Source organism: Dryobates pubescens, chromosome 7, assembly GCF_014839835.1.
Source record: "Dryobates pubescens isolate bDryPub1 chromosome 7, bDryPub1.pri, whole genome shotgun sequence".
In the NCBI taxonomy this organism is placed as follows: Eukaryota; Metazoa; Chordata; class Aves; order Piciformes; family Picidae; genus Dryobates; species Dryobates pubescens.
The window spans coordinates 27,025,449-27,049,256 of record NC_071618.1 but is presented as its reverse complement, the minus strand read 5'-3'; the positions used below and the strand labels follow the sequence as shown (position 1 = coordinate 27,049,256).

General features: G+C 42.6%; 2 protein-coding genes across 2 annotated transcripts in view; both read left to right on the top strand.

The window, feature by feature from the left end:
- Nucleotides 1–7,471, top strand: part of UCHL3 (ubiquitin C-terminal hydrolase L3) — a 48,181-nt gene extending 40,710 nt beyond the window's left edge. Inside the window, exons 8-9 of the mRNA XM_054163128.1 lie at nucleotides 5,631–5,689; nucleotides 6,888–7,471. Of these exons, the coding sequence (XP_054019103.1) occupies nucleotides 5,631–5,689; nucleotides 6,888–6,971 (143 nt within the window). The 3' untranslated portion in view covers nucleotides 6,972–7,471. The remainder of the gene's footprint in view (nucleotides 1–5,630; nucleotides 5,690–6,887) is intronic.
- A 6,347-nt stretch (nucleotides 7,472–13,818) lies between these two features.
- Nucleotides 13,819–23,808, top strand: part of LMO7 (LIM domain 7) — a 140,272-nt gene continuing 130,282 nt past the window's right edge. Inside the window, exon 1 of the mRNA XM_054163008.1 lies at nucleotides 13,819–13,903. Within this exon, the coding sequence (XP_054018983.1) occupies nucleotides 13,835–13,903 (69 nt within the window). The 5' untranslated portion in view covers nucleotides 13,819–13,834. The remainder of the gene's footprint in view (nucleotides 13,904–23,808) is intronic.

Here is a 23,808-nt window from a genome sequence, read left to right as displayed (position 1 = left end):
GCATCATAGGCCCTGCAAGGTTCTGCTAAAGAATTGCAGCAGCCTGCTCAGTTTTTTGGATTCTCCTTCCCTCAACTGGCTCCTATTAAGATCAAATGCTACAGAATACTGGACTGCCTCTCAACTTCCTGAGTTACAAAGAACTGATGAACACTCCAACTTTCAGAGAGGAAAGTACTGTTTCCCTGAATTGCTTGTGGAATTAATAAATTAACTGTATGCCATGTTAGAAGTTTTAGCTACATTATTAAATAACAGGCTGCAGTTTTAACTGAAATTATTAAGTCAGGATATTGTCAGATACTAATACTCTGCAACTCATTCATTACACATGGGTTATTGTTTCTTCTACTTTTTAGTGTTCACCAGACAGTTAACTGTAAAACAGTAGTCTCTGTTTTCTGAATTACAGCTGGTTTTTCCCTTCTTCAGGTTGTGCAGCAACAAGTTCTGCTCAGATATTCTCCAATGACTCCAATCTTAAACATGTTGCTAGGCAACTAGGTTTTGCTGCAGGCACTTCAGAAAACTAGCAAGTAGATCAGGATTTGAAAACTGCAAGTCACTGGTCCTTCCTAACATAATGTTTGCACTATTTTATGGCAAGACCATTTTAATCTCTTGAAAATCAGCATGTAATTAAACAGTGCCCTGAACAGGTGACAACCTGGGCACAAGTGGTATATAAGAAGTGCTTATAGTAATAATACTAAGGTGATCTAAGGGCTATTACCAGTGCCAAGTTATGACAATAGGCACACATTTCTCTGTTTTTATGATGCTATATGTCTTCAGTGAAACAGATCAAATAGTGAGGTAGCTGCTGTGGGATGCTAGGAGCACATGGAGCATATCTGTCCCAGATGGGCAGAATGATCCTAGTGCATGAGAAATAGCCTATGCCATAGAGGGAAAAGGGTTCTAGGAAGGGAGCTGGCAGGTCTCATTGACAGGGCTTTAAACTAGACTTGAAGGGGGGAGGGGCTGAAACCAGTCCCTCCAGACAGGAGTCTGAGGGTGGTAAGCTGGAGTCAGGGTTGAAACCAGCAGCCCAGCTGAAGTGCATGTACGCTAACGCACGAAGTACGGGTAACAAACAAGAGGAGCTGGAAGCCTTGTTACGGCAGGAAAGTTATGATGTAGTTGCCATCACAGAGACGTGGTGGGATGACTCACATGACTGGAGCACTGCAATTGATGGCTACAGGCTCTTCAGGAGAGACAGTCAAGTGAGAAGGGGTGGAGGGGTGGCCCTGTACATCAGGGAGGCACTAGACACCATGAAACTAGAGATTAAGAATGATCAAGTTGAGTGCCTGTGGGTGAGAATTAGAGAGAAGGCCAATGAGGCTGACATCCTGGTTGGAGTCTGTTATAGACCACCCAACCAGGATGAAGAGGGTGATGAATTATTTTCTAAGCAGCTAGAGGCTGTCTCAAGATCACCAGACCTTGTTCTTATGGGCGATTTTAACCTGCTTGATATCTGCTGGGAACTTAACACAGCAGAGAGGAGGCAGTCTAGGAGGTTCTTAGAGTGCATGGAGGATAACTTCTTGTCCCAGCTGCTGTGTGAGCCTACCAGGGGTAAGGATTTGCTTGACCTTCTTTCTACAAAGAGAGAAGGGCTGGTGGGAGATGTGGTGGTTGGAGGCTGTCTGGGGTCCAGTGACCATGAGATAATTGAGTTTTCAATATGAAGTCAAGCTAAGAGGGGCAGCAACAAAACCTCCACTCTGGACTTCTGGAGGGTGGATTTCAGGTTACTTAAGGAACTAACTCAGAAGGTACCTTGGGATACAGTCCTGAAAAACAAAGGGGTCCAGGAGGGCTGGACCTACTTCAGGAAAGAACTTTTGAAGGCACAGGAACAGGCTGTGCCAATGTGCCAGAAGATGAGCCGCCGGGGCAGACGGCCAGCCTGGATGGGCAATGAACTTCTGAGTGAATTAAGGGGAAAAAAGAGGGTGCATCATCTTTGGAAGAAAGGTGAGGTAACCCATGAAATGTGTAAGGATGTTGCTAGGTCATGCAGGAAAAAAATTAGAGAAGCAAAAGCCCATTTGGAGCTTAGACTGGACACTGCTGTGAAGGACAACAAGAAATGCTTTTATAAATATATTAATGGCAAAAGGAGAGGCAAGGACAACATCCACTCCTTAGTGGACATGGAAGGGAATATAGTAACTAAAGATGAAGAAAAGGCAGAGGTACTTAACACCTTCTTGCCTCAATTTTTAATACTAAGATAGGTTGTCATCCAGACAACTGGCCTCCTGAGCTGGCAGATGGAGTCAGGGAGCAGTATAGTTCCCCTGTAATGCAGGAGGAAGCCATTAGAGACCTGCTCAGTCACTTGGATCCCCACAAGTCCATGGGACCAGATGGGATCCATCCTGGGGTGCTGAGAGAGGTGGCAGATGAGCTGGCCAAGCCACTCCATCATTTTTCAACACTCCTGGCTCACTGGAGAGCTCCCAGAAGACTGGAAGCTGGCCAGTGTGATGCCCATCCACAAGAAGGGCCGGTTGGAGGAGCCAGGGAATTACAGAGCTGTCAGCCTGATCTCAGTGCCAGGCAAAACTGTGGAACAGGTCATCTTGAGTGCAATCACACAGCACTTACAGGATGGTCAAGGGATCAGGCCCAGCCAGCATGGATTCAGGATGGGCAGGTCCTGCCTGACCCGCCTGGTGGATGTGGGGAAGGCTGTGGATGTAATCTACCTGGACCTCAGCAAGGCCTTTGACACCATCCCCCATAACAAACTCCTGGCCAAGCTGTCACTCTGTGCTGGGTTAGAAACTGGCTGGAGGGCCGAGGCCAGAGAGTGGTGGTGAATGGTGCCACATCCAGCTGGCAGTCAGTCACTAGTGGTGTCTCCCAGGGATCAGTGCTGGGCCCCATGCTGTTCAATATCTTTCCTGATGATCTAGACAAGGGTATTGAGTCCAGCATCAGTAAATTTGCAGATGACACCAAGCTGGGGGCAGTTGTTGATCTGTTAGAGGGCAGAAGAGCTCTGCAAAGGGACCTTGACAGGCTGGACAGATGGACAGAGTCCAGGGGCGTGAGATTTAACACATCTAAGTGCTGTGTTCTACATATTGGCCACAACAAGCCCATGCAGTGCTACAGGCTGGGGTCAGAGTGGCTGGAGAGCGGCCAGGCAGAAAGCGACCTGGGAGTACTGGTTGATAGTCAGCTGAACATGAGCCAGCAGTGTGCCCAGGTGGCCAAGAAGCCCAATAGCATCCTGGCCTGTATCAGGAATAGTGTGGCCAGCAGGAGCAGGGAAGTCATTCTGCCCCTGTACTCAGCACTGGTTAGGCCACACCTTGAGTCCTGTGTCCAGTTCTGGGCCCCTCAGTTTAGGAAAGATGTTCAGTTGCTGGAATGTGTCCAGAGAAGGGCAACAAAGCTGGTGAGGGGTTTGGAACACAAGCCTTATGAGGAGAGGCTGAGGGAGCTGAGGTTGCTTAGCCTGGAGAAGAGGAGGCTCAGGGGAGACCTTATTGCTGTCTTCAACTACCTGAAGGGAGGTTGTAGCCAGGTGGGGGGTGGTCTCTTCTCCTAGACAACCAGCACCAGAACAAGAGGACACAGTCTCAAGCTGTGCCAGGTGAGGTTTAGGCTGGATGTTAGGAAGAAGTTCTTCACAGAAAGAGTGATTAGCCATTGGAATGTGCTGCCCAGGGAGGTGGTGGAGTCACCATCATGAAGGTGTTTAAGAAGAGACTGGATGAGGCACTTGGTTTAGTTGATTAGATGGTGTTGGATGATGGGTTGGACTCGATGGTCTCTAAGGTCTTTTCCAACCTGGTTCATTCTGCATTCTGTAATAAATACTTTGACTCTGAATCTCAGGGTGGGGTGGATGGATGGATCACACTCCTTTTAGTTATGTGCTACTGTTTTCATGTTACATTTTCATTGGGCATTAATTTGCGTGTGCTTAAAAAGCACACTGGAGACTACAATGATCTTTTAAGCTGTTTTCCTTAAGTTTGAAGCAAGATAAAACATACTTGACTTTTTTGATTAAATTAAAAAAAATAAACTAAAGGAAGATAAAAACATTCAGCTGCACTGTGTAACGGAAAGCCAATGCTGCTGTTTCCTTTGTTTTTTAAAATAACTTCTCTCTGTACCAACAGGAGAAAGCAAAAAGTAGAAAAAAAGAAGAAGTAGGAAAATGGGAGAAAGTTCTCCAGTTGATGTATTGTCTTCAGTCACTGTGGCCAACATGTGGGCTTTGGCAGACAGATGCTAAGGAAGCACATGGATGTTACATGCTTATGATGTTTTTGCCATAGAAAGCATGTTATTTATAGGCACATGAAATTAAAATGCTCTTCTGCCAAGACATCTTTAAAAAAAAAAATCAACTCATACTTAGCTTGCAACAGGGCAGGGCGTTCAGCTCTGTTTCCTTGGTGTGTTCTGAGGGTTTTGCATTGTGTTTTCGTGTCCAGAGAACGGCCACAAGGATGATCAGAGGGCTGGAGCACCTCTCCTATGAGGACAGACTGAAGGAGTTGGGGCTGTTCAGTCTGGAGAATAGAAGGCTCCGAGGTGCCCTCATTGTGGCCTTCCAGTATCTGAAGGGGGCCTACAAGAAGGCTGGGGAGGGACTTCTCAGGATGTCAGGTAGTGCTAGGACTAGGGGGAATGGAATGAAGCTGGAGGTGGGGAGGAAGTTCTTCTCCATGAGAGTGGTGAAGCCCTGGAATGGGTTGTCCAGGGAGGTGGTTGAGGCCCCATCCCTGGAGGTGTTTTAAGCCCAGGCTGGATGAGGCTCTGGCCAGCCTGATCTAATGTGGGGTATCCCTGCCCATGGCAGGGGGGTTGGAACTAGATGATCTTTGTGGTCCCTTCCAACCCTGACTGATTCTATGATACTATGGTTGTTACAATATTGAACAACCTCTTGTTGATGTAAATCCAAATGTTTTGTAAAATTGAGTCTACTTTTAGTTAATGGAAAATGTAGTTTGGAAGTATTGTCAACTTATCTTCGGAGAGGGGAAAGTTTTTTAAAGGGAATACTTGGGATACCCTGATATACATTCTCATACCATTTAGCTCCTCCTGAAATTATTTGTAAAATGCTGAGAATAACTGTTATATTGCAAATGGGAGGGAAAAAATACCTCCAGCAACCATTTTTAAGTCCTGTGAAAGTGCGGGTTCATTCTCTCATTCATTGGAAATGAGAGGAACATTTCAGTTATGCCAGACTCTTCAAACTGGGTGGTTTGGTATTCTGTTCTGTTATGGAGTCCATGATCACAGCTGTCAAAGACCACAGATGCATAGCTCTTTCTCTGGGTCAACCCCTTAAAGTGTAGTTGAAATTGTTCTTCTGTGCCTGGAAAAACAAAGTACTATATCAGTGCTGAAAGCGTCACAGCTCTCAAAGTTTTCAAATCAAATGTTAAAAAGTATTTCATTGCTTTGATTGTATTTTTTTAAATGTAACAGGCAAGGGAATAGCTAGCTGCATGTGTCATTCTTTTATGAAAAATGAGGTAGCGTTTCTTTTAAGTGTTCAAGCAGTTTTAACTGGAAAAATGAAGCTTCTCTAATTTTATGAATGCGTTGTTCAGTCCTGCTTTGTGTTTCAACAGATGGGCGCAAGCCATTTCCAATAAACCATGGGGAAACTAGTGATGATTCTTTTTTAGAGGTAAGAGTAGACAACCTTCTTGAATGGCATTACACAAAATCCTTGCTGTATTTCCACAGAATTTATTAAGTAGAAATATACAAATATTTATACAGAAGTCCTGCTCTATTTATGCTTGGATGAAGAATAGAGTGAGTGAGATGGTGAGACACAATTAGGTTGACTCAGATTTAAAACCGGTTTTTCAGAATGCTCATGTTGTGACGATGGAGGACGGAGTAAGAGGCCAGAGTAAGAGGGCAGAAAGGCTGACTACAGCAGATCAGACTGACTTTTCTCCTGTGCTGTGATTTTCATGTACCCCTGCTCCTTTCAAATTGTATATGAGATGAGGTCATCAGATTGAATATGTTCATTCTCTTTACTTTGGTTCAGTTACAGTTTGATAGGTGTCATGCTAGTTAATTTCCTTGCTAATACTTCCTAATAATCATTCTTCTCCAGTTTTGTGGCTGCTTCCGTGTGCTTTTTTCTTGTCAGGTCCTATTTAGTAGAGAAACTGATTGGACAGAAATACACTGAATTGGGATCACAACGGTCATCCCCAAAGAATGATGCAATGTGTAGATCTGACTTTTATGGTCTTCAAACTGGATTGCCTTTCAAAAGGAAGAAACTAAAAAAGAAACAAACACAACCTTTCACAGTTTAGTAGCATAGGCTAATGTCTGTAAAGTTTGTGTACAATTTGTGCTTGTTTGGGCAGGGGGAGAAGCTGGATAAAGCTTTCCATTTCTCATATGTGGCTTTTTTCTGTGTTGCTGATAACACATGTTTTCCAGATTGCACCCTAAAGCTAGATGAAGGAATTACTTAAAATCTTTCACTTACCCCACACAGTGTAGACTCATCTTGAGACAAAAGGAAAATTTCTGAGTACTGGCAAAGGCAGCTTCAGCGATGCATTTAGAGATTCAGACAGGCAACACATCTGTTGCACAAAGTAATACTCAGTCACAGTGTTGTTAAGGCTCTGCTCTCTTACACTGCCCTGTAAATAATCAGAATAGTGGTAACTCAGATCAGAAATCCAGCATATGTAGATTTGTCACATTTATTTAGCAATCCTTTGTGGAAAAAATCCCATTTTGAGCATACTTTGTGTATAAAGCATATCTTTCAATATTGGCTTTTCTTTCCTTTTTTAGATGTTTGATTTATAGTGAATTTTGATTTGTTTTTTTGTTTGTTTCCCTAGGATGCAATAGAAGTTTGTAAGAAATTCATGGAACGTGACCCAGAAGAGTTAAGATTTAATGCAATTGCACTGTCTGCAGCTTAAAAGCCTTTTCCAGTGGGGTTAATCTATTGAAATGTATTGTAACAATAAAACTGTTGCCATATGTTAATAATACAAATTTTGATACTTCTCTAACATGTTGATTAATTGTAGCATACGTGGAATAAACTTTGCATTTGTCCTTGTTATATCTTGCTACTTGTTCCTAAAGCAATTTTGGGTATTTATATACATGCATGCATTTTGTGCAAGACTTCTATGTGGTGGGTTTTTCTCCTCCCACCACCCTCCCTCCCTTCCCTCCCCCCTCCTTCCCCTTAAAAGTTTTGGGAATTGCTGTCTGTGATATTTCATCATCATAATGATGAGCTACTTCAGAGCAGGATTATCATTTGTGTCATTCATGAATAATATTTTGAGTATGTAGTATGTCAGTGGGTGAAAACTTGAAAGATGGAGATAACCTCTTACTTCCATTATGACACAAGCATATTATAAAAACTTTTGCAGGTGACTCAACGGAGAAGAGCTTTTTTTTTTTTTTTCCCCCAGTGCATTATTTATAAATAAATATCTGGAAGAAAAAAGGCAGAAAAAAGACTGTTTCTTCTTACTCTTGGTGAGCACTAACATTTTAAAACTATCTTCTCATTTTGAATAAAGCTTTATTTTGTTTCTCAAGCCTAATAATGTTAATAAACTGTCAACAAGCTTTAGGTAGACCAGTGTTTGCTGTTTGTAGATGTGGATAAACTGCACGGGGTTTTGCCCCAGAAAAGCCACACTAGTTCAAATGCTAGGACTACGGGGAGCATGCTGAAATGAATACAGCAATGTGAAGTATCTCTCCAAAGTGAAATAAGTAATAGTGAAGTAATGACTGCTGCAATGAAATTTTGTGTAGCCAGAATAGAAACAGACTACAGGTTTTAAGAGATCCGCAATGGTCGTGTACCTTTGGGGGGTTTTTAACCTCTTTAGGCGTATCTATTGTAACTTGGTCAGGTGGCATGACTGAATGCTATGTGATATCCTTCCTCTGTGCCATCCCTCCCACTCACTGGATCTTAAGGTACTGTTGACCAATTTCTACACTTGAATTAATAGTAACTTGGTTGTTGTGGGGTTGTGTGTTGAGTTTTTGTTGTTGGTGGTGGTGGTGGTGGTTGCTTTTTTGTTGGCTTTTTGCTTTTGTGGTGGTGGGTTGGGCTTTTTTGGCAAAGCAGTCTTATGCTTTAGCATTCTTGTGAAGGTTTGTTTTGGTTAATTGTGCATGTGTTTAACATTCCAGAAAACTATTCCTTATTTGTTGCTTTGAAGTAAAATAAATAATTCAGGTTTGCTTCCAATCAAGACCACTGCCAAAGGAAACTGAACCCATGGCGTCCCAGAGAATGCTTTCATTCTTCATCAATTGCCATTGCAGGAAAGACAAATGGGGCGATGCCAGAAGCAGTCTGGCAGAGTTTTCCTTCCTCATAGGGAAAAAAGAGTCCTGGGAGTCTGCTATCTCCTAAGAACATCTTTTGCACTCTAAAGAAAAAGTTGGAGTGTCTGTTTAAAACATGTTACCTGTAGAGTCCACTAACAAGAAGGCTCTGTTTTCTACAATTCAGTTGTTTGGAGAAGTGAGGGACAAGAACAACACTAAAGAGCTTCTATTTGTGAGTGCTTTTTCATTCCAATAAAATGCAGTACCGTTAAGACCTGCTTTGTGTTGCCATGCTCATTAGTAAAGCCCTAAAAGTTGTTTTAAAATAAAGATCAAAGGCTTTAGTAATGAAAGCAGCTGCATTGTCTTCCTGCTAGTATCAGAAAAGTGAAGTAAAAGTTGTCACATTTCATTGAGGTGTTGCATACTTTATACTAAAGGTGACTTGGAGGATTAAAGTAAACCATAGTTAATATAGATAAAGGTACGTTGGGGGTAAGGAGGAGGGTGAGGAAAGAGGAAGTTCAGTTCAAAGCTGTTAAACCAGTTGACTGCTTTAGGGAAATAATCCCACCATCTATGCTTTTCAGTATTCAGAAGAGTTTGGTAATTTTAGGTAATAAATGGAGGGGCTCTGTTGTGCAGTTACTTTTTTTTTGCAAAATCACTTCAGAGCTGGAGCTTTGAGTATGAGAATTACGTGAATTAATGACAAAATCAAGGTTAGACAGGAAAGGGGGCGGGAATTTTTTCATGGTTATGCTGGAAAAATACATTTTGAATCTTAAGTAAAGACTTACAAATGAAAAATTGTAGTATTTCAGCAATACTTACTCTCTCAGCATTCTTCAAGCTGCTTGTCCTGCAGGGTAAGATTTCTTTCTATTTTGTTTACTTTTAGTGTCAATTTACAGTTTATTAATAAATAAGAGGGTACTTTTTAATGAAGATGGCTGTTGGAAAGATTCTTAATGATTTGAAGTGACAAATGAAGAGTGATGCAGTGAGTTTTATGCTGGACTGCTCACTGCTGTATCTGCTCTCTGAACAAGTGAAGTTTTGAAAGACTGAACTTCAGAAATAATATCTTTCCTAACATGCATGGTGTAACAGCTTTGGCACAGGCATTGGTTACCATCTTGGGGAGCACGGGAATTGAAGGAATCTGCAACATGTTGGCATATCTTTGGCATTGAGAGAACCTGTGTAATTTGGAGATAAAAGAAGTGAGGTAACAAACACTTGGCTAACTTGTACAGTCCAGCAAGGTCTTGACCAGAGGCTGATAAGCCTTTCAGACCACATGATGCTTTTGGCTCTGTGATTCCCATGCAGACGTTGCCGTATCTGTACCATCTGTGCTTATTAGCTCAAGCTCCGTGTGAAAATTACGCTGTATTTCCTAATTTGTGCAGCCCTGTCAGAGCCTCACTGCCTTTGTGTGGAACATGCTTTGGCCACAGGCAGGCAGCACTAGCCATTGCCAGGAAATCCTTCCTGCTCCTGCATTCTGTACTGGCTATACACATCATCTTATGGAAATGGTGCATGTAGGAGTGGAGAGATGATGCATTCTCAAAGTTTATATTAAATTTAGCTGAGTGGAGCTGGTGTGCCATTAAGCACTTGGGATTGTTTAAGCTCTTTTAAGTACATTGGTGTAAATTTGCCCATGTTATTACAAGCACTTAGTCAAGAAACTATGAATTTAATAACTAGTACAATGCCCCTTCAATCATGGCTGTGTGATTCAGTTAAGGAAAGAAGGAGAAAGAAGTTTTTCTGGCATTGAAATGTAAGTTTTAGAAAATGAACATTTAACAGCCTACATTTAGAAAATAAACCTGGTGTTTCCTTAAAGGAAGAAGCCTGCTTTGGTAGAAAATATTATTGTATCAAGTATTTGTAGACCTCTCCATGAAAAGAATATGATGTAAACCGTTGTTTTACTTGCCCCTAGGAAGGCATACTTTGAAAGGGTTTATTATTTTGCCAAGCAGATCAGTATCGTGTTTTCTACTTCTGACACCAACAATTGGCAGTCATATTCTGATCTAAGAGTCTAGTGACACACCTTGTTGGCACAAAGGAATATTAAGCTATTTTGATTGTTCAGGCTTACATGGATAAATTACCTGTGAAAATTCACTTGGAGGAAGGCATTTGCATGTTGGAACTTTGGGTTTATTTGGTGAATAACTTGTGACTTGAAAGCTGCTGTGACCCATACAGCATACTAAAATGAGGATTTAATTGAATTACTTGATGACTCAAATTACTAAATTAGTCAAATTATTTGATCTAAAACATTAAACACTTGATTTGTAAGAAAAGTTATTTTATTTGCCATTAAGTGAAATAGAACACCCAGGAATAACTGAACACTTGGAAACTGTTTTTTATCAAACCTGCTTGATAGAATTTTACTCTCAAATAAATTTAAACTTACTTTATCGTATTTGTGTTTACTTTTTCCTATTTAGGGCCAAGTATCATATTTTTATGTGAAGTGAAAAGGCAGACCTTAAGAATCTGGGAAAGGCTGCAGTAGTTCTCCAGAGAAGTGGTTAGGAATGACAGCTAATACAAGCTGATGTCAGCCAGCAGCAGCACATATGTGCTTTATTTAGACTTGGTTTAGCCTCTGTAGTCCTGAATGTTAAATAAATGAGAGGGTTGCTTTCTGATGCTTAAGCTTCCCATTCAAGAAAAATGAAGATCCTTCACCATGAGAGTGGTGAAGCCCTGGAATGGGTTGTCTGGGGAGGTGGTTGAGGCCCCATCCCTGGAGGCATTTAAGACGAGGCTGGATGAGGCTCTGGCCAGCCTGATCTAATTTGCATTTGAATATAATAAACCAGGTTGGAAGAGACCTTCAAGATCATTGCCCCCAACCTATCATCCAACGCCACCTAATCAACAAACCATGCAACCAAGCACCCTATCAAGTCTCCTGAACACCTCCAGTGTTGGTGACTCCACCACCTCCTCAGGCAGCCCATTCTAATAGGCAATCACTCTCTCTGTGTAGAACTTCCTCCTCACCTCCAGCCTAAACCTCCCCTGGTGCAGCTTGAGACTGTGTCCTCTTGTTCTGGTGCTGGTTGCCTGGGAGAAGAGATCTCACACCTAGTGTGAGGTGTCCCTGCCCATGGCAGTGGGGTTGGAACTAGATGTGGTGTCTTCCAACCCTGACTGATTCTATGACTTGTATTTGGTCATCAACATGAGAGTGTTGACTATCTTTTCATTCATCAGTGGCTCTGTAGCATAAACATCTCAAGTCACACCACTGTAAGGACCTAACTGCATCATTTCTACACCTTTTTAATTTAAGCTCCACAACAGATTTTGACATTTATTTCAGCCATGATGTCCCTAATAAGGGTTCTTCACCTGGTGTGCAAAAAGCCAATTAACATAGACTTATCTGTCTTTATTTCTCTTCTGCAGAATTGGGTGCCAGGCATCTGCCAACAGCCAGACCCCCTCCTTCCCCCATCATTTCAAGGCACACACTGTTTATAGCAGCACTGGACCCTTGACTAGTTAGTCATACTTCCCTGTCCGTCCCAAAATATGCAGATGTATGCTATCAGATGAAAACCTCTGGGGGAAAGGTTCCCCACTTAGAATGCTCAGTTTTACCCTAGAGATGTTTATTTTAGCATTGTAACTACCCAGGGTTACTTTGGGATGCACTTCTTGGCTTTTCTTTGGTCCAGAAATCATGTATTTTGTGTCTAAGCTGTCAACACAAAAAGAACACAATGGATATAATTTTGTTCTGCATCATATTCAAGGTAAGGTACGTGATGCATCAACCACATTTCATCAAAAACTTACCGATAAACTTGGAACATTATCTTTCCTATGTATACCACCAGTAATGCTAATTTCCACCTACTGCAGGAACTGATGGCTAACAGCTTTGTGGTATATTGAAATGACCTCCTAAAATCTTCTCTCCCGTTCTAAGAAGATTGTTTACTGAGCAGAAATAAGATGTGCTCCCAAGTAAGCACCTTAGGAGGAGCTAAGTTGTGTGCAGTACAACTTTTAAGTTACCTGTTCTGGATTGTCCTTTTAAAAAATCACCTCTGTTCTGTCATAGGCTATATGAGCATAAGATTTGTGCAAGCACAAATACAAAAAGATTCACTTAAATACCCTCTTAGCATGCATGTTTGTTTCTTATTAAAAACAAATAAAAACACCAAGACAAAACGGCAAACAAAAAACCCCACAAACTAAACCCTAATACAATTCACAAATAGTCCAGAAAAAGCGCTATTTTCTTTTTTTTTTTTCCCCTCCTGGTATTTCATTAACTTCCATTCTGTTTAATGCGTGACCACTCCTCCACCGTCAGGAATGGTTTTGCTGTGTTCAGACAGCACACAAGCGGCAGCTCGAGTGCCTAGGTCAGAATGGAAGAACCTTGATTGCGGGCGGCATGAGCCCAACTCCCCCACTGCGTGTGGTTACCGCTGGGGTAGGAGCCCAGCACGGTGACCACGCAAGCTCAGGGGAAGGCCGAGCCGCAAACGGCCTTAGTGAGACGGGGTTGGCGTGAGGAGTGAAATCACAAAGGCTCCGTTGCTGTGTATCGTGGGCAAAAAACACGAGTGAAACAGGGCAATGATATGAGCCATGAGGAAAACGAGGCAAACGGGGCCGAGGGCCGGAGGGAAACACGGAGGCAGCTGAGCTGTGCGGTTCCAGTTCTGCCCCAGGCATCTCTGCTTCGGTCATTTTGTGTGAAAAGAGTTCGAAACTGTAGATCTCCCATGGCTTCCAAAGCAGTGGAAAAGGCTCCTACCTAGGTCCCCTAAACGGGACAATGTTGCAGAAAAGCGTGGACACGTTTCCCTTCGCCGCTGTCGATGGCTCCTAGGGCAGATATGCTGGTGAGGCGGCGAGGGAGGCGGCCCGGGGCCATGGCTACCGCTGCCCTCTTGGAGGGACGGAGGTGGCGGCGGCAGCGGGGTAGTCCCGGCGGGGCGGGTGGGGAGGGTGCGTGGGGCAGCAGGTGGCGGGGGCCCGGGCGGAGGAGGCCGGCCCTGAAAGGTGCGATTGTCCCCAGCTATGCCTGGTATGTGCCGGGGCGGGAGCCGCCGGGGGCGGACCCCACCGGCCGGGAGGGCGAGGGGCGACGCGGCCCTGCGGGACGGAGCCGCCGTCGCAGCCGCGGGGAGTGCGGCCTCTCCCGGGCGTCTGGCTGCCCCCTCCCCGCGGGGGCCGGCAGCGCTGCTTTACAACTACCGACTCCTTCAAATTCTTGCGGTCGCCGAGCGCCAGCGAGCTCCTGGGAGGGGGAGCTCCGCGGGGAGGCGGTGGAGGGGGAGGAGACGGCGCGGGGAGCGTTAAAAGGCGGCAGCTGAATGACAGCGGCTATTCCTCGTACCCCCACCCCGCGGACGACCGGCTGCTCGCCGACGACCCCCACCCCTTCGCTTGCTTACACCCAGCCATGGAGGGGAGAGAGGACGCGGAGTACGACTGCCAGGAAGCGTTTGCTGAAGCTCAGCGATGGGTAGAGGTGAGGTGTCTCGGTCATTTTGTGTATCATTCTCTTGTCACCCTTGGCTGTCTCCCTGTGGGGGAGGTGGGCTGTCCGTCTCCCCGGGACCCCTGCGCTGCTCTGGGGTTTCGCTGTCGTCCCCGTACGGCCGACGCGGGCGGACGCTGCTATGGGTTTGTCCCTGTCGTAGGGCAGGAGCTCTAGGGACGCGGCTTCCAAACTTTGTTTCGTTGCCGACAGTTGTGGGTTGCTATTTTTAGAAAGTATCGTGAAAGCTCGCAGAGATCTATCTGTGCGGTATCACCCACGCCCCCCTCCCCAAAATACAAATTAAAGGCTGAAGTGGCTACTATCCTCCTGTCATTAAGGCTTATAACTTCTTGTCGTCTTGTAAATTAAAATCTTGCTCTGAGACAGTCTGAATTAAAGGCAATCTTCTTCTTCCTGTCTCAAAAGAGTTCAGGATGGAGAGTAACCTGAAATTAGAGTAATTTTCTTCTCTCCTATTTTTAAACATGAGTGTCTGACTGCACATAACGCTTGACGTCAATATCTCTCTTTCTGTGTTGTTGCACAAACTCGCGCTGGTGCTGTATGTGATAATAATGAATGGGGAAAGGAGGCAGCTCGTAGGCGTACCTGAGCCTGTGTGTGAGCACACCCAGGCTAGCGTGCGGCTGAGTACACCAGGCTGCTGCTATGGAAGGTGTGTCACGAAGTGTTGGGAGATGCTGAACAGCCTCACTTAGAGTCAGTGTGTGCTTTTAAAGAAGTGCTTTCGTGTGATTTTTGTATGTAATTTAATGTATTAAGCTTATTTCTTTGCACCCATTCACTTGAGATGAAACTTCTATTGTCAGAAATGCTGTCCCGGTAACTTGCAAATTAGTCAATATTTAAAGAAGGATATTTGTTACTTTTTAATCCTCATCTTCGTAAGTTTGTCAAGACCCTAGTTCAGGCTGCTTTGTTTCCTCTGCAAAACGATGACATCTAGTGCTTAAAATCTATTGAGAATGTAGAACTGAGAGCACCGTAGGCGAGGGTATTGCCAATGACTTCCACAAGTGTCAGTTTTGTAAGTGCTAGTAGTGAATATAGGTAATTAAAGCAGTCCTGGCTTTCCAAAGTGTCAGTTCTGTAAGAGCTAGCTGTGAGTTTAAGTAATTAAATCATTCTTCTCTCACGTATACACTTATTGCATTGCTTCCTTTGCATGGGGGAAAACTTACTTTAAATAGTTTAATGAAGGTGATAAAATGTCATCTTTCAAAAATTCTACTTCAAGAGTTTGGGGATTTTGTTTCAGTTATTACTTTTTTCATTTGCTTCTGGCTGGTTGTACCACGCCTGCTCATGGTTCCCTCTTTGCCTGCCAGTAGCACATGGGAGCACTAGCGAAGTGATGTGACTGTAAAGCACACACTGTTTGTATAGTGGGAAAAACATATGTTCGGCTTCAAGTAACTTAAAAACCTGAACATATTGATAAATGTGATGCTAAGGGTTCTGTAATGTTGAATGAAAATGTAAATGTTTATTCCCCTATTGAAAGAGGTTTGTGTTTCAGAGAGTCCATTGTGTTTCTCTGCTCTTTCAATCCAGATGGATTAAAAAGCTGAGACAACCATTTCCGTTATTCTATGAGAAAAGTTAAGATATTTTTAGAGGCATGTCCCAAGGTTTTATGTGTCTTGGTGAAATGCAGTGTTGTATACATGATTGAATCTGGGTCAGTCCTAATGATTAAGCAATTGGTTTTGAAGATGAGGCAGATTTCCAAATATTTATGGACTTGAAGTTCTTAAGTTTTGGTAAGGTTTTGTGTGCCAGATTCCCCCTAACATTAGAGGAAGATGAAAGCATACAAACACTAGCTACTATATATTTAAAAGAACAAGCAAAAGGCTCTTTGTAAACTGTAACTATTACCCTTCACTAATGACATCTGTGTTAACACATTCATGTATTTCAATGCAGAGTTTTTGGGAGTTGGATTTTAAGAAAGCTTGGAAGACCTGACCTCAAGCTTTGAAGCTGAAGGCTGTTTGAAAGTGAAAGGAGCAGCTGTATTTGTCAGATCCTAGTGGGGGGCAGGGTAAAAAACAACCCCCCAATAAAAAAATCACCCTATCTGTTCTTTAAGCTTTTGGTGAGAGAATATTGCATCTTGGTCAGTTACTTTCTTTTCCCGGGTGGAGGCTTCATATTGAATGGCAGCCCCTGGCTGGTGGGAGCTGAAACATATGATCCTAGTTCCACTGAAAAAGCCTTCAGCCACCACCCCCCCCCCAACTGCTTCATTAAGAATAATAACAAAAAACACATCTGATATCTGGTGTTAGTTAATGAAGACTTTGTTCTTTAATTCAGATACATGTTGAGATGTAGTTTATGATAATGCAGACAAGGCAGATATGCAGTCATTACGGTGCAAAGATCTCTTGAAGTGTAAGTCTCAACCTCTTGTGTTTTGAGTACTGTGATGAACTGGGAGGAAAAAGAATGTTGCTTGTCTTGGTATTGGTTACTCTAGCTGGAGGTGGTTATGAGAGAGGCTGTTGAGGACATCTGCTTCTTTTAGGTAAAGAGTAGTCATTTTCCATACTCAAGCTCTTAAGTGTCCCTTATTCAGAACCCTGAACTTGTTAGTGGTGTTGGGTTCTTGCGTCTTGGACTTTGGAAGCTTTCTAAACTCTCTCTGTAACAACTGGAGCTGATCAAACTCGTGCAGCTAAGCCTTTGCTTAGCACCTCAGCTGGGAAAAATGGTGTGTGCCGAGACCAGAATTAAACACTGAAACACCACAACTTGGAAATAGTTTCTCTAAGGTAGAGCTGTGTTTGCCAGAGCTAGAAATAGCTGGGTTAAAAAACGTTTTACTGTGTTCTGTTCCATATTATAACTTCAGCAAGCCAAAAGCTGTTCCTCCAAACCAAAGCATTTTTCCCCTAGCTATTAAATATCCCAGACTGCAGAGTCTGTTTTCCTGCCTCAAGATGTGGGAGGGCAGTCTGTCTGCCTCTTCCTCTTTACAGTCCACAGTGAAGTTCACCCACGTGAAAGAACGGGAGACATTGTCTTTCTCACCCAAAACACCCTTCACCATTTTAGGGGTCATGCCCCTCTAAGAGTTCAAGAGGGATGAAGAGTCTGAGCTGTTTTCTTGTAAAATGTCTCAGCTTTTGGTTTCTGTTCTTTGTCTTAAATTGACTATAATCTTCAGGTAAATGTCTATAGCTTGAAACTGTTTGGTAAAGCAACTTGAAACCTGATCCATGAAGTCTGTAAGTCTTTAGTTAGAGTGCCCAGAGGCAAAAATAAACCCCCAAAAAACCACACCCAAAACAAACACCACCAAAACCTGGATTTGTTTTTGTTGTTTTTTTCTTCTCCTCTGTTCACCTGAAGCAGTCAAATGTACAGATCCTGTCTGAGGGAGGGTGGGCAGTGAGCGTGTGCCTGAATGAATTGTTGGAGTGAAACAGCAGAACTGTAGGAAAGCACATGGTGCAACCTTGGCAAATCCACTCAAGTGAAAAATTGGTGTTGGGCCAAGTAACTCTTAATATCACGAGCTGTTATAGGGCCTCTTGGGAACTGAATTTCTTCCCCTAATAACTGATCTAGAGCTGTTAAAAGTCAAATGTTCTGAAAGCTACTAGTTTCATCTGATGCTGCTGTCAAACACCAGCCTCAAAGTCACAAGCAGAATGCTGTAGTCCAGGGACCATTTCTCATGTGGGAATGCTGCACTGAAACAGAAGTACCAACACTATCCAGTGTTGATGGAGAGATGTTTCACCATTGATTTCTGTAGCAAGATACAGAATTTTATCACTTGATAGGCAGCCCAATGTGTCTGGATGGCATTGGTAGAATCATAAAATCATAGAATTGTTTCAGTTGGAAAAGACTGCTAAGGTCAAGTCCAGCCATCAACCTAACATCACCATGGCCATTTAACTGTGTCCTCAAGTGTCATGTCCACATGTTTTTGGAACACCTGCAGGGATGGTGACTTCATTGCCTCCCTGGGCAGCCTATTCCTTTGCCTGACCCCTCTTGCAGTAAATAATTTTTTCCTAATATCCAAGCAAACTTCCCTGGCCCCATTTAAATCTTTTTGCTGTTGTTCTGTCACCTATTATCTGCCATGACCATTAACTAGGTAGTGGAACAACCTAATTTGTCTGAATGCTGCTGTTTGTGATAATACCGTCATTTATTCTTGTTAACTGTGTGCTTTTCAGAGTTGAAAACTATTTTCCTTTGTGATTTGAAAGTATCTCTTACATTTTGGATGTTGGAAAACTATTTAGGGGCTTTTAGTTTTCAGATGTGTGTACAGACATGCATCCCCCCACACACCCCTGCCTGCTCAGAAGATTTAAAATGCAGATTTGCAGAGTAGTCTTACTTGAGGATAAAACTGGAGAGCCAGGACTACTTAACTGAAATCTTTTGTTTTGGACCAACAGTACAGCAATCAAATCCAGTGAATGGTCTCTGACATGTGGTCACCAAATGTTTCTATTTGTTGAAACTGTTCGAAGTCTGCATTTCTACTGTATATTTTTATGACTTCTGTGAATGCAGCAAGAGGTCTAGCAGCAATGTTTCCCCCTGTATTTCCATAGAGATCTTACCTCAGTGATTATTTTGTTTTGTTTTTCCCCCAAGCATGAATCTAATGCATACAGTCTGGTATGGCATATGGGAGGAATAACTGTAGAGACAGAGGACTCACCATTCAAAGCCTCTTCTTGTAGGTGCCTTTATTCTAGCTGAATTAATCATTATGGAAGCATTTTTCTCAGTTCTGGGTAAGTTATTTTTGGATACTGTGTGTAGAGCCAGTCAATGTCCTAGATGGTGTCAGAATGAAAAATGTGTGAATGAAAAGGCAAAATCTGTATATTGTGTTGCCTAAACCATGTCTAATACTGAGTAATTCTGTCAAGTCATAAAACCTGGGTGGGCTGATTTCTGCAGAACTTCTTACGCACGGCTGCCAAGGTCCTGGCTCGTGTCTGCAGAAGGGATGTATTTAACCCTCCTTTAGGTGGATGCATCAATATTTCATTATGTGTAGACTCTTGGCAGTGAGCCATCGCATAGAGTAAACCTAAATGTATCCAATTAATATAGAACTATGAATTGATACATGAATATACATGCTGTCAAGTAAATGCTGTGGGAATGTAAATCCTAGAAATTATGTTCTCTGCTGGCTGCAGATTATGAAAGTGCTGTGGCTTAATGTCATGTAACAGTGCTAGCAAGAATGGTTTGGAGGGAGAGTGTGACAGTAGCGGTTTTCTGTCTGGCTGAGCTTTTTTCTTTCACCTTGTCCCCTTCCTTCTGGACTTCAGCAAAGGTATTGGTGGTGTGTTTGAGAGAAATTTTTGCTTGAGAGTAAAATCTGTTTCCTGGTTATTGCAAGGTGGGTTTATGTGTTTTCAAGTGAACTCTGTGTTGGAATTTCTCAGAGATGCTTGAATTTTGTCTGCATGAAGCCCTGTGTGATGGACATGCATAGCTTTGAGTTGAGTTCACAGTGTAGTTCCCTTTGAACAGTTTCTCTTTGTAGTTTTGAGTTTTGTTTTTAAATGTCACATAAAAGCAGCATCTGCAGGCACTTTAGCAGGAAGAATTAACTTGACTATAGAAATGGGTATGTCTTCTATACTGGGGAAATGCATTGCAGATTAAAGGGATCTACAGACAGTTCTGACCAGCCTTTTGTATTCTTCTGTATTTTTGTGGTTACTAACTATAACTAGTCATGTTGTTACTTTTGTTCTTTTTGTTTGGTTGGCTTTTGACCTGTGTTCTGATCCTTCTTCAATTTGGTGAAGTTATACACTTTTTTTTTTCTGCCCAGAGCTTGGGGAAGGGACAAGTTGATGATTAGTGTGTTTACTTCCCATCTCCTCATTACTGTGGACTCCCTTTTGGCACCTTTTTTTTGTCACTTTTGTGTTGTCTACATTTTTGTGTTTAATGAGTACTTGGGTGTGTTACATTAGATGGTGACCTTGCTGAGCTTTTGGAAACACTTGGTTTTTACTGTGTTGTGAGAGCCAGCTACATTCCAGCTGGTTTCTGTACCTAGCACTCCTCCTCTTTAAAGTTCCTTTGTCCTCTCCTGGAGGAGGTGGGGGGATTTAGAATTTTTTTTTTGGGGGGGTGGTGGTGTTTTTTAAAAACAAACCAAAAATCCCCAGCTCTTTAGGTTTAACAAGACTGACATGACTCTTAACTACCATTTTTTAAATGGGTTTTCCAGCTTCAGAAATTCCATGAAAAACAGCACATACTCTCAGAGCCAACACATTACAAGTGCTTCTGGTCTGAGGTGTGCTTGACACACAGAACTCGTTATGCCAGTTACCTTTGGAGGAGTGTCTTGGGTTTGCTGTTTTGTTGGGTTTTTTCACATGTGAATACTGTCAAGCCAAGTGAAAAAATCTAAATTTGAAGGACTGTAGTGAATAAGCTACTTCTAAATGCATTCTTTGGTTCCTCAGGCTGTGAGCTTTTGCAAGCAGTTTTAAATTTAGCATTTATGAATAGCTCTATTTTTTTTTTCTTTTAATTTTCCAGTGAAAAGAAAGATGTATGGATCTGACTCACAGCATGCTAGCTTCCACTTGGATATTTAGTTGTAAAACTTTCATTTGTGTTGCAGCAAATACAGGAACTGAATTTCAACAGCATTCTGCATGTGTGATGCAAAACATCTGGGATTATTTTAGAAGGGATTATAAGACTTGTGTTTTGGGTGTGTTGGTGCTGCCTTTTTTAATTTATTTATTTTTTTGCACCAGCTCTTGTGAAAGTCCTAACTTGTTTCTGGATGTGATTCAGCTTTCAGTTATTACAGTTAGAAAAGCAACTTCATGTACTAACTTTGGGAAAGAGTACTTGGCAAGGGGGGGAAAAAAAAGTCAAAATGATTGTCATATAGCATAGGTTTGAAGGACTATCTAGACTGGAATCAATTCAGCTAGCATAGACAGTAAAAACTGTTGGCTGGACCAAGCGGTCCTCCTAAGCGCAGGTCTCACAATGGTGTGGTTTTGGTTTAGTGCTGGGATGTTATCACAGCAATGTGTCATTGAAACTCCTGTGCTTGGCTTGTGCTTCTTTCTCTTTTTGTGGTGGCAGAAGTTTTTCTGACCCGTTATTGATTTGGCTTGGAGTTCATCTGATGATGGAAATTTGGCCAGTTTTGTGGTGTTTGGTATTCATTTGACTCCTGGGAGGCTCAGGCCCAGGAAGAGGTAGTGTTGGTGTAGTGGGCCTTTTGGTGGCAGCTCGCTCATGGGTTGCAGCTGAGCTGGTGGGATGGAAAGACAGACACCCAAATTTAAACAAGCCATCTCTTTCCCTGGAGGCTTCTTAAGTCATCTGCTTCTGCTCATTGCCTGATTCTCTCTCATAAATGACTTGAGAACTGTTTGCTAGGTGCCTGGAGTCAAGGTATAAGCTAGACACCTGAATTAGGGAGGCTGGCTTCTAGCCATAAATGAATTCTTCAGAATAAATTTCATAGAGCTTAAAAATACAATTGGAGCTGTTTTAACTAGAGGTTTTTCCCCAGGAGACTCTGGGCCACAGTGTTTAAAAGTATTTGGTACACTTATACACTGACTTCCTCTGGCAGAAGTAGCCACCGTGTCTTGCTGCAGTTTCATTGTTTGGGAGATGGTCCTTCAGAGGTATTGGGCTGTCCAGCCCAGCAATTCTGCAAAGAATTACAGTATCATAGTATCACCAAGGTTGGAAGAGACCCCAAGGATCGAGTCCAACCTGTCTCCACAGACCTCATGACTAGACCATGGCACCAAGTGCCACATCCAATCTCCTCTTGAACACCTCCAGGGACAGTGACTCCACCACCTCCCTGGGCAGCACATTCCAATGACGAACGACTCGCTCAGTGAAGAACTCTCTCCTCACTTCGAGTCTAAACCTCCCCTGGCGCAGCTTGAGACTGTGTCCCCTGTGTTCTTCATGAGGGCAAACTAATGCCAGATCTCACTTCCAGTATTTGTAAGTTCTTTCCTGGAAGTACTTTATTGTTCCAGATATTAATTTTTTTATTTATTATTTTTTACTTCGGGAAGGAATTTGAAACATCTAGGATGTGGAGTTTGATCTGCGACTTGCCAAGCGTGTCAGCTGGTAAATCATAGTGTGAGAGAGAACGGAAGCAAATGAAGCCAGATGTCAAAGTGGCTATGCAGAAGAGGAAGAAAAATGAAGATCCAGGTTTGATACTGCAGGGGTGGGGGGTTTTGTAGGAACAGCTGCTGCACTGCTTGGAGATGCTTCTTCCTTTCAGGTTAGGTGAAGTGTAGGCCAAACCATTACTGTTTTTCCAGCTGAGGAAAAACCTGTTTTCTTCCTTGTGACATCATGCTCCATTTGCCTAAGCAGTCCCGATGATAAAATGTACCTTTTCAATAACACCTGGAAAATATAATCCTGAGGAAAAAATGGCCCAGACTTCTGATTGCAGGTTCTTTTGCATATAGAAGGGATTGAAGCAATGCAACATCAATTACTGTAACTAACTGCAAAAGTTTGACCTCTGGGGCTGTGTGTGTGCACTCTTCTTCTAAATATCAGGTGGGCATCCCCATTGCTAGTTCTTGGCATTCAATAAGAAGGTTGTGTGGAGTTGCTCTTACTTGGACTGAATGAAAATGGGGTGAGGATGAAGGCATGAGCTCCAGGTACATATGGGTATCTCTTTCACAGATGTTTGCTTGATGCTATGGAGGGGAAAAAAAGCCCTGATGTAATAAACATTGACTTGATGACTATTCAAGAGGGTATTGCCTCACAACTACAAGTCTTACATGTTGATGAATTTATTTATTTTTTTTTAAAAACAAATTCCCATTAAGATGCACAGACTGGGTTGCTCACTAATGACCTGGCTTTCGTGCATCTGATAATCCAGAAGTCCTCTGTGACGTTGGGGTAGGTCTTTCAGACATGGGCTGTAATCACTTTTGAGAACATTGTTAATGACTCCAGGAAGTTCTTCATGTTAGGTGTCAGTGGATGGGGTTGGGAGCTGTGAGCTGTGGAGAAATGACAGAAGAGAGAAACTTGGAAAGGGAAGAGGAGAAATGTGCACCTAAGGTTATTTGTTCAATTACTTTTCTCTTCTTACTGGAGTGAATTTCTTACCTCGTAAGTATTTAAATTATGAAGTTTTGTAGAATGTGCTGGCTTCTTAAATCTGGGGGATTTTGCATTTGAGTCATTTGAAAGATTGGGGGAATAGAGTCTCAAATGGTTCTAAATTTCTGAATGCCTTATTACACTTACTTTATATTTTTCACTTTTGTATTTATAAAAATCAGTACCTCATCAGCTTTACCTACCACATCACATGGAAGCCTACTGTCAGACCTGGCTGAAAAATGCCTGTTTGTCTCTCTGTGGCTCGCTTTTTTTTTCCTTGCTCTTAGCCTCATGATCTTAGTGCCACATTAAAAATACTGTGGCATTCCATTTCCAAGTGGAAGGTTTGATCTTCCCTTGTGAAAACTGCCTCCCCTTGAAAATTACAGTAAAAAGGTGAGTGTTCTTTTCCTAAACGTATTTGGATATACTGTAGTTAAGAAGAAGAATGCTAACTAAGTCAGTTTTTGTTCTCAATATAATGATTAATTCAATGAGAATACAGAATACTTAAGGTGTACATTTCAGCAATGAGATTTGGTCTTTGCATACAGCTAAGTGTCTTCAAAGAACTGTGCCTACTGGTCAGGGTAATAAAGTGTAAGTTTGGAGCAGCGTTTTCCAGCATCTAAACAGATGTGGTTGGGAGGCTGGCAGTAATTTGGTTTCCTGTGTCTGGTGTGTTAGATGGGCTAGATGCAATCCAGCCCTGCAGA